The sequence below is a fragment of the Nicrophorus vespilloides genome, unplaced genomic scaffold, assembly GCF_001412225.1.
Source record: "Nicrophorus vespilloides isolate i.1.1-1 unplaced genomic scaffold, Nicve_v1.0, whole genome shotgun sequence".
Lineage (NCBI taxonomy): Eukaryota > Metazoa > Arthropoda > Insecta > Coleoptera > Silphidae > Nicrophorus > Nicrophorus vespilloides.
The window spans coordinates 1-10012 of NW_017099122.1; the positions used below are offsets into that span (position 1 = coordinate 1).

General features: G+C 39.9%; 2 protein-coding genes across 5 annotated transcripts in view; both read right to left on the bottom strand.

Annotated features, from left to right (window-relative positions):
• Positions 1 to 1632: 1632 nt before the first annotated feature.
• On the bottom strand, positions 1633 to 6934 carry LOC108564072 (meiosis-specific transcription factor mei4). Of its 2 annotated transcripts, XM_017922978.1 has the most exons (3): positions 6840 to 6918; positions 5954 to 6780; positions 1633 to 4438 (listed from the first exon to the last, which is right to left on the bottom strand). In XM_017922978.1, exon 3 carries the CDS (start codon positions 4392 to 4394, stop codon positions 2889 to 2891), a length of 1506 nt encoding a protein of 501 aa, XP_017778467.1. In that variant the 5' UTR covers positions 4395 to 4438; positions 5954 to 6780; positions 6840 to 6918; the 3' UTR covers positions 1633 to 2888. The 2 variants fall into 2 exon arrangements, with proteins under 2 accessions (XP_017778467.1, XP_017778466.1); XM_017922977.1 differs by having other exon boundaries at positions 5954 to 6934.
• Positions 6935 to 7026: 92 nt separating this feature from the next.
• Positions 7027 to 10012, bottom strand: part of LOC108564074 (aminoacylase-1-like) — a 3024-nt gene continuing 38 nt past the window's right edge. The window contains exons 1-5 of one of the 3 annotated variants that reach the window (XM_017922979.1): positions 9766 to 9978; positions 8894 to 9543; positions 7891 to 8567; positions 7604 to 7833; positions 7027 to 7517 (exon numbers count right to left, since the gene is read on the bottom strand). In XM_017922979.1, coding sequence (XP_017778468.1) covers positions 7304 to 7517; positions 7604 to 7833; positions 7891 to 8567; positions 8894 to 9116 — 1344 coding nt within the window. In that variant the 5' untranslated portion in view covers positions 9117 to 9543; positions 9766 to 9978 and the 3' untranslated portion in view covers positions 7027 to 7303. Of the gene's footprint in view, positions 7518 to 7603; positions 7834 to 7890; positions 8568 to 8893; positions 9544 to 9604; positions 9704 to 9765; positions 9979 to 10012 lie in introns of those variants that run through there. The other 2 variants (XM_017922981.1, XM_017922980.1) reach the window with 2 other exon arrangements.

Genomic DNA, 10012 nt, shown 5'->3' on the forward strand with positions numbered 1-10012 from the left:
ATTTCTTTTTATATTATTTACCTTTTCCAGGATTGAAGCAGATCACTTTCGTTGTTTCTTAATTCGAATTGACAATTGTTGTTTCGATCAAAATGACAGTTTGACAGAAACTGAACGTCAGTTTGATGGAATGTCATTTAAAACTAATTTCAAACAAATGAGAACATGGCTGTCGTGATCAAACTTTTTCTTTTTGGCGCCAAATTTTCAAATTCGAAAACTGGATTCAACGAGGGTAAAAAATCACACAGACATTAAGAATATTCGAAAATACGAAACTTTTATTCATAGCTGTTATTTGGTACGAATAGTTGGTTGTAATCAGTATCAGAATTTAGTTTATGCAACACTATTAACATTTACTACTTACAAATGTCGTTTGAAACTTGTTTTCAGTCCAATGTCAATTCTCCATTATTCTCCACCAATCTTTGTTGAATACCTAAAAAAATATGAAATTAGAAACTTTCAAATTATTTCTTTTTATATTATTTACCTTTCCCAGGATTGAAGCAGATCACTTTCGTTGTTTCTACGTAATTCGATCGATTTTTTTTCGATCAAAATGACAGTTTGACAGAAACTAAACGTCAGTTTGATGGAAGTCAAATAATGTCATTTAAAACTAATTTCAAACAAACTTTTTGGCGCTAAATTTTCAAATTCAAAAACTAGATTCGACGAGGGTAAAGAAAAATCACACAAACACTAGGAATATCCGAAAAATACGAAACTTTTATTCATCGCTAGTAAAAATTAAATCTTATAAATTTATCATTCACCAATCGATTCTCTTCACACAAAATAATAATAAACATCTCGTTTTTGCTTTTGTTTTCTCGAGAGTCGAGGCTCACTACTTCCGCCTTATTAATTACTTTGTACATGAATACTTCGCATTTACACTCAATCTCTTTACAACAAAGATAAATTAATTATTTGAAAGAAAGACAAAAAAAAAACTATTTTTTTTACACAAAATATAATTGTTATTAATTATTATTAACAGAATTGGGAGAGAATAAAGAGGGGGGGTGACATAATTCGTCCACGCACACTCACGAATTACATTTGTATCTATCTATGCACATACTTTAAATCTACATTTATATAATCATATATAAAAAAAAATCGGAATTTCACATTTCCGATGAAAATCATCCATTACACATTTTTTTTGCTTTTCTTAAATATTATACAAAATAATGCTATTATTCCGATTACAATCAGATTCGCTTCAATTCTATAATTTATATCAGTCGTGAAATAATAGTACATAAATGTTCATAATAATATACAATAGTTAATAAATACACAATTATTGCTTCATCAATCATCGAGTTGTCTCCATAACAACACTCTCTTATAGTCGTCGTTGTCATGACATTTGTTGTGATGATTGTCAATTTTTTTTTGTTGTTGTTGAGAACAACACACGCACGCACGCACATAAAAAAAGAGAAAACAAAAAAATTTTGGCGAAAAAAACAAACGAAACTTATAAACAAATATATATATTTACATGCATTTGTACTTCGGGAGAGAAATAATTAATATTACTATTATTGAATGTTATAATTAATTCATTACAATTATTTTAATCATATTTATTATTAATTTTTTTTTGTTGTCGAGTTAAACTATCACTATTTCCTATTCTCTATCGTAATATTATACTTTAATTTCTTCCTTCAATTTTATTAATTTCTCAATTTGGTCCCATTTCGTTTAATTTTTAATTTTTGTGTTGATGAACGTTTGCGCATTTGCGAAAATTTCTCAATTTCTTTTTTAAAGCGGCGAATTTCGAGCGAAGGCACACATCTTTCGTGTCTCGGAAGAGAAGAAAACTATAATACAATATAATTGATTCCTAAACAAAAAAAAAAAACCGAAATAAACTAATTGAACTTTTCGAATTCGGCGCGGTGCATCTTCATTCGATTTCATATAAATATCAATCGATAATCTCATTCATTCTACAATTGTTTCAAAATGACAGTTTGACAGAAACTAAACGTCAGTTTGACAGGAAACTAAACGTCAGTTTGACAGAAACTAAACGTCAGTTTGACAGAAACTAAACGTCAGTTTGACAGAAACTAAACGTCAATTTGACAGAAACTAAACGTCAATTTGATGGAAGTCAACTGTCACTTTGACATAATAATGTTATTGGAATTGTAGAATGAATGAGAGAAGAAGTTCGTGAAATCTGCGCACCTGTTGAAGAGGACAAATGCGCGGATTACATCGGAGATGTTTCGAATTCGGAAGATGCACCGCGCGGAAACTAATTGCAGAATACTGTTGGATGGCTTCCCTTTTTTTTTTGCTTTTTCGCCGTGTTTTCTCGCGTTTCAATATTATAATTGTTTTTTTTTTTACAACTTATTCGATAAATTTATACACATGTGTTCACTCTAATCCTAACGCATATCGTGTTGTTCCTAAAGCTTCGAAATTACAAATAATAATAATATTAATAAAAATAAAATACAAAACAAAAATTGCTGCCGAAATATACTTTTAAATGTGTCTACTCCATCCGATGAAGCTTTACTTAAAGTTATAGAATCATTGGAGCTTAAAACTGAACTAATCTTTTAGGCGGCAGGAGAGATATATCTTAATACCTATTTACAAAAAAAAAATAAAAAAAAATTATCACCAACTTTACACAGCATCTTAATTTCCTTGTTAAACTAATTAAAAAAAATATATATATATATGAAAAAAAAAACTATGGCGCTTCGCCCTTCGCACCGAAATGCCGTGAACGAGATGAACTAATACATGAACGAAGGGAAGGAATAAAGGGCGAAGCGCGCGGACAATTTTACCTAAAACTTACTTAAGATTAAGTCATCGTAGGGTATGTGTGTCTCCTAGTTTTGTATGTAATACGTCGTCGTCGTCGTAGGCTTTTTGCGCTTAGTGCTGTTTACCTGGTTCCTGCCGTACTCGAGGAGCTCCTTCTGCGCTAACGCCATCTCCATTCGCAGAATCTGATGGTCGTTCTCGATCTCCATATCGTCGTCGTCGTACATGGAGGAGTCGGCAACTTCGACGTCGTACTCCTCGCCCTCCTCTTCGTCCTCCTCGTCGTCTTCGTCGTCCTCGTTCTGCTGCACCGTCGCCACTTGCGTCGTCATCTTCATGCCTCGCACATCGATGTAATCGTTCTGCGGCACCGTTACGTCAGGCTCGGAATCTGAACCCTCGCTGTCTGCGCTCCCGCAGGAATCGCCGAACGTGTCCTCGTCGTAGCTGCACGAGAACTTCAACTCACCGCGCTCCAGAGACTCGAGATGCTCGGGATTGACCATAGCTTTGCGGATGGCAGTCGGGTCTTTCCTCGACCACTTCTGCACCTCCTCGTCCATCTTGCTGATCTTCGCAGGGTTCATCGCCCACAGGCAACCTTTGCGCTGCGCCCCGTTCAGCGCCGGCTTCTCGATCTTCTCGAAGCACTTGTTCAGGGACAGATTGTGCCTTACAGAGTTCTTCCAGCCGTTCGGCGCCGTCTTGAAGTACGGAAAATGCTTGCACATGAAGTTGTAGATCTCCGAGACGGGCAGACTACCTGACCTGCTGTTCTTCAGCGCCATAGCGATCAGACAACTGTAGGAGTACGCAGGCTTGGGGAAGCTCTTCGCGTCGTCCTCGTACACTCTGCTATTGTGATGATGATTGTTGTTGTTGTGATTACCGAATTGCTGCTTCCTGCCGTGATGGTTGGCCGCTATCGTCCGGACCGTTCCCAGATTCGTCAAATGGGCGACCGTAACCGGAGAGTTCATCTGCCTGCTACCGACGGTGTTTCTGAACGTGAGCAATGTGGGTGCCTTTCCGGTCACGGCTTTGACGATGGTCTTCGAGAGGATCGGAGTGACCTTGTTGATTGTCTTGATGATGGGCGTCGTCGGCGTCATCGTCGATGTGGTCTTCTTCTCCATCGTAGGCTTCTCGATAACTATCTGTCCTCCGTCCAGTTTCTTCAGCAGATCCTTCTTCACCGTCACCGGTTCCGGCTTGGAGCCAGAGATTTTGATTGCCGACGGCGAGAAGGCCAGATGACTCTCCTTTAAAGTCGGCGACGGTGATCTGATGTTCTGCGCCAACGTGATCACCGGCATCACTACGTTCGGGTTGACCATCTTCGACTCGTCGTTGAAGTCCAACGTGAAACTCGAATTGGAGTTGTGCGAGAACCATCGGATGTCGTGCACGTCGTCCAGTTCCAATGGTGGCAGATCAGAGAAGTTCAGACCGGAGAGATCGTTGTGTCCTCCAATCAACGTATCGATCTCCGATTTGATGTCAATATCGAGCATCTCCTGCAGAGACATCGACTCCGAATTGTTGAAATACATGTCCATTATCGCGGACATCTTCAACGGCACTAGGTTCTAATCTTATTGGTCGCTATTTTCACCTGAAACAACAACAAAAACACACAATTAGAATTAAATAATCAATATTTCATAATAACAACATGAAAATTTTATTCATTAACAATTTGAAATTTAAAATCAACGAAATTATCTTATTGGATTCTCTAATATAAACAAATAATTAAACAATCTTACTTGGGACAAATTACAAATTGATAAATAAAAATAATAATTTAAACTTACGAAACGTAATTTATTAAGTAATCAAACAAAACAACGAACATAGAAAACCACTTTCTAAAATTAACTTATATATTAAAATACTAATTTCAATTTATATGTATCAATTATTTATTTGAACACGTATCACCGACATCGGTTGCACCTCGAATGCGACTTTGGATGTCGGAGAAAATTCAATTCAAAGTTATTTTCGCGGGAATTCAATAAACGTGCATCTGGTTGCATACGTCCAGAGGTTATGAACTTGCGTAATCAATGATGAAGGCAGCGAGAGAACCTTCCGGTTGCATAACGTGCAGGCGACGAGTATCAAACAAGGATTGATTAATATATATAGCAGAGAGTATGTCTAGAGAAAGAGATGGAGTTGTTTACATTTTGATGGCGCGACTGTACTTCTCAGGACTTGCACAGATGGCTGCATTGTGCCAGTATATGCATGCATGCATCCAGGGGTGGGGAAAGGGGAACGAACAATAATAATACAAAAAAAAGAAGAGAGACAAAGGGTGGGGGTGTGGTCGTCGCCTAAGGGGGTGCAGAGAGTCGAGGGACGGAGTGTTCTCCATCTCTGTCGCTCCCGTTGCGAGTATACGTGTGAATTTTCCACCCCAAAAAGAGGACCTCACAACCCCTCCGGAAAACATTTCAATAGGGAAAGGGGGGGGATTACTCAGGTAGAAAACAATTGTTGCAGACGAAAATGTTTCCTTTCTCTTTATATATATATGTATAATATTTGTTTTTTGTTTCTTTTTTTTTTGAAAGGTATCTAATGGAATGTTTCGGTTTCTTTTAGGCGGGAAAAGAATGCGTTTCCCTCGTAAATGGAGAGACCTTGAAACAACGTTCCCGCCATTTCGGTGCGGCGGGAACGTCGTTTCTCTGCATTCATTAGAATTAGAAACAATCGAACGCGTTTTTTTTTTGATTGATGTCAATTTCGCGCAACCCTCTAAGTTTGGGGGGGAAGAATTTTCGCTCGAATTTCCTTGAAAAATCGTGGAGAGCTGCGATTTTCGTTTTGTTTATTGTATTAAGGAGGGGATGGGGAGGGTTGGATGTGGTGGAAATGGGGGGGAAAGTTGCGAATCGCGGGAAAACCGAGGGAAAACAAAAGAGCGGGACGACGGACGAGTCCATTGCTCGGGCAACGATAATACTTGTGTGCGTGTGTTGTGTGTATATGTACATGGCGAATGCACGCACACACGTACGTTCGATTCGAGCGGAAAAATAACCGATGGATTCGGGCGGTTTTCTAACAGAAAGGGCGGCCGTCGGGGGCGGCGGAAAAACGCATCGATACTTACGCAGCAGATCGCAGCGAGGAGACGTCGTCGTCCGGCGATATTCTCATGAAATTCGTGCGGGAAGAAAGCCGAAAAGGGGGAATTTTATCAAACACACACTGACAGCACAACAGTACACCCAACCGAATGTACACAAAAGTTGAAGGCTGGAGAAGGACGGCCGGCGGAGAGGGATTTCAAATCGGACGCGCGCTATTGGCGCGGCCCGGTCACGTGGCCGCAGCCGCCGGACTCCGATTGGTCTACGCACCATCATGGCCGCCCGAACTCACGAGTCAACAAAACAATCGAAGATTCGGCCATCATCGCCGACGCCGACGAAGACATGCACATGGCCGCTCTTTTCGACATTTCAAATAATAATAATAATATGCAAAGAGACAACCCGTTTCCCGCCAATCGCCGAAACCGAGCGACATTTTCCGACCTTTTTTTCCCCCCCAAATTACACACCAAAATCAAAATAAACCAAATACAATATAAAAAAAATGTAAATAAACACTTTTTTTTACCGGGAACTGCAACAACAACAACACGTAATGGCGGACGTGCTTTGAAAATAGCCTAAGATGATAGTTTTATCGACGCAACCAAAATCGATTCCCAACGGAAACTCGACTTTCCCGTTTCGAATTTCTGTTGAATTCGCATCGTAAAAGTACGTCGGAAAAAGGGTTTTCCGCTTTTCCGGAAGTTCATGCAAAATCGTGCCCATAATAAAAATCGATTCAGAGTCCCATTGGTAGAGTCCACTTTGCTTTCGGCCGAGGGGAGTCCGCTTCTTGTCACCCAGAAGTTTCCTCCAGTATTTCCAAATGAAAACATCACTACAATTCACTAATTAATGAAATGATTGCATATAAATCTCAAAAATAAGCGAATTTACATCAATTAATTGAAAGATTTATATGCAAACACAACTAAAATATGAGATATTTCCATTCTTACAATTTACTTGCAACTTGTAAAATAACAAATTAAATTGTTATGCAAAAGTAAATGTTGTGTAAAATACAAATGGAAATATCGAAATATGAGAATTATGTGATTGTGACCTGAAGAAATTAATAATATTTTTGATCCTTCACGTGTATAATTCAGAACAGAACGAGTGGTAAAATAATCAAGTAATCCTCTTCCACCATTAAATCCAATACAATATTATTCTTAATCAATTTGTGTTCCCCCAGTTTCCAATTCACCTTTTTCTTAATATATATATGTTTATAATACATCCAATTGCCACTCATTCTAAAAAGATAGATAGATTAATAACAATTGCATACATTATGATGTGTGTGTGTTTGTGTGCATTCAGCACTTTCTGATCATTGGCAATTATTATTGATCCTAGTCGGAATCGACGTTGGATATAGCTGAGACGAGTTTGCAGTAGATCTCGATGCCTTTGAGGAAGACGTCGGCGTTCAAGTATTCGTCGTCGTCGTGCAAAAGGACAGGTGTATTGTTGATGGGTGAGAAACCGAGGGCGGGGATCCCGAGTTGCCTCAGGTAACGGCTGTCCGTTCCTCCTGGGAAGATGCGCGGGGTCATCTTCAAACCGCTGCAAGAAGAAATACAGGTATACAATACAATAGTGCATTATAGGCAACCAACGTTGGCGGCGTGCTGTGAGCATTTTCTACTTACAGCTTGTCTATGGTGCTCTTGAAAGTCATCCAGTACTTGTTGGATTCATCCAATTTAGTGGGTTGAACTAGAGGAGCCAATGGTCTATTCTCCATGGCTACATCCTTTCCAGCTTCTTTGCACCAACGCTGCAGAGTTTCAAACCATTTCTCGTGATCAACAGTAACAGGAATACGACAGTCCATCGTGACTACGAACTCTGCAGGAAGCACGTTTGATTGTACTCCACCCTACGTCAACATCATTAATTTAACATCGTAAACCTCAAAAGTTAAATGAACAATTACCTGCATGATGGTGACATTTACGGTCGTGACATCGCCGATGGTCATCTCCGGATTGTTCTCCAACTTTTGCTTCTCCTTCTCGCGAAAATCGTAGATCCGGTCGAGAAGGTGTCGCATCTTCTCTGCGGCTGTATTATCGAGCAACAGAGATCCGTGTCCCGTTTGTCCCGGACACCTGAACACTACGGTCCAAACTGTTCTCTCTCCGTAGTACAGGAGAAATTCGTCCGTCTCACTGGTCATGCCCTCGTCCAAAGCGAAGCCGACGTTCAAAGATTTGAAAAAGTCCGTCTTCACGAACCTACGCATACCCTCGATTCCGCCCATCTCCTCGTCGGGGACGAAGATGCAATGGATGGTCCTCTTTAGACGAATTCCGGTGGTCTTCAGACGTCTGATAGTTTCCAGGTATTGGATGCCGACGCACTTCATGTCTTGGGCGCCGCGGGCGTAAATCTTACCATCCGCGTCCATCTCTGCGCCGAAGGGTTTATGCGTCCAGTTCTCCTCGAAGACGGGAACAACGTCCATGTGGCTGTTCAACATCACGCTCGGCGCATTCGGTTCTGTACCCTCCCAGGTCATGATAAACACAGGCTTGGTGGCTGCTGTATGGTAAACCTTGTAGGGAAGACCCATACCAATCGCTTGTCCTTCGAGGAACTTGATGCAATCATCTGCAAAGAATTAACAATAAGATTAGACATATTTCAAGATTTCTCATTATTTAGTTAATTAAATGTAACTGAATGAGACTTTGAGAAGCATTTTTTAACACTTAATGGAATATTGGAAAAATAAAATATGTTTACTATTAAAATTGTTAATTAATTGAGAAACAATGAGTATAGATAATTAGAACATATTTGAACAATAATATAAATTAATCAATTGTATGAGAAATTCACTGTTCAAATAGATGATAACAATATGATTGTGCAAAGATTAAACAATTGTGCATTAAAACAATAGCAAAGTATTGACGGTAGATAGAATCGCTTACCGTAATTGATGTTCGGATGGACGCTGGGAATGCGCAAATACTCCCTGAAATTCTTGACGGCCAGAGCATCGAAGTCAGCTGTTTGTTGGGTCTGGACGCCGTCCGACATCTTCCGGTTCTCCACCGTAAACAGATCGGTGCGAATTTCGAAAGTGGACGGGGTTCGCGCCACCATTGCGGCCGTTTTACCCTCGCGGCCCCCTTTAAACGGTCCCAAAACCATATCTAAAAAATTCCCCACCACCACCACCACAGCCGCCTTATCCAGAGAAGATAAACTACAACGACTTCCTAAAAAACCCGGAAGTCGATTGTTTCGCAAATGGTTGAGAGAGAGAGATATAAAGAAAAGCTGTTGTTCTCGATTGATGTTTGTAGGTAGATTATTATGGCTCTCCCAACTCCTTTCTCGTAATCAATGTGCTGAAAACGCTGTTGCGATGCAGGGCGAGGGCTTCTCACTGTGCGTTCGATCCGAGCGGTTTGGGGAAGGTCCTGCGCGCCATCATCCCCCGATCGATTTTCCCCAACTTCCTATTCTCCTCCTTGTCACCCATCCATCCATCCATCCATCCATCGGAACGTCATCGATGAAATCCTTGAAGATGTTCCCAAAATTGAACAATGTTTCTTCAGCTCCAATTCAAACACTGCAAGATTTACACAAACAAGATTAATATCCACGATTGGCGTAAAGTTCTCTTTACTTACCAAATGTATCCAAATATTAAACATCTTATCCTTCTGGGTCATTTTTAAACTAAGTCCAAATCTGATGATTGTCTAATTGTACTGAGTCTCAGCCCAAATCCTTCTTCACTTCAAAGTCTCCTGAGATGATCTGCAAAAACTCTGCAGTTCTCTTTACTTACCAAATTTATCCAAATATTAAACATCTTATCATTCTGGGTCATTTTTAAACTAAGTCCAAATCTGATGATTGTCTTATTGTACTGAGTCTCAGCCCAAATCCTTCTTCACTTCAAAGTCTCCTGAGATGATCTGCAAAACTCTGCAGTTCTCTTTACTTACCAAATGTATCTAAATATTAAACATCTTATCCTTCTGGGTCATTTTTAAACTAAGTCCAAATCTGATGATTGTCTTATTGTACTGAGT

Excerpts from the sequence above, each read along its gene's own strand:
- LOC108564072 (XM_017922977.1), bottom strand. The coding sequence starts at position 4,394 with ATGTCCGCGATAATGGACATGTATTTCAACAATTCGGAGTCGATGTCT.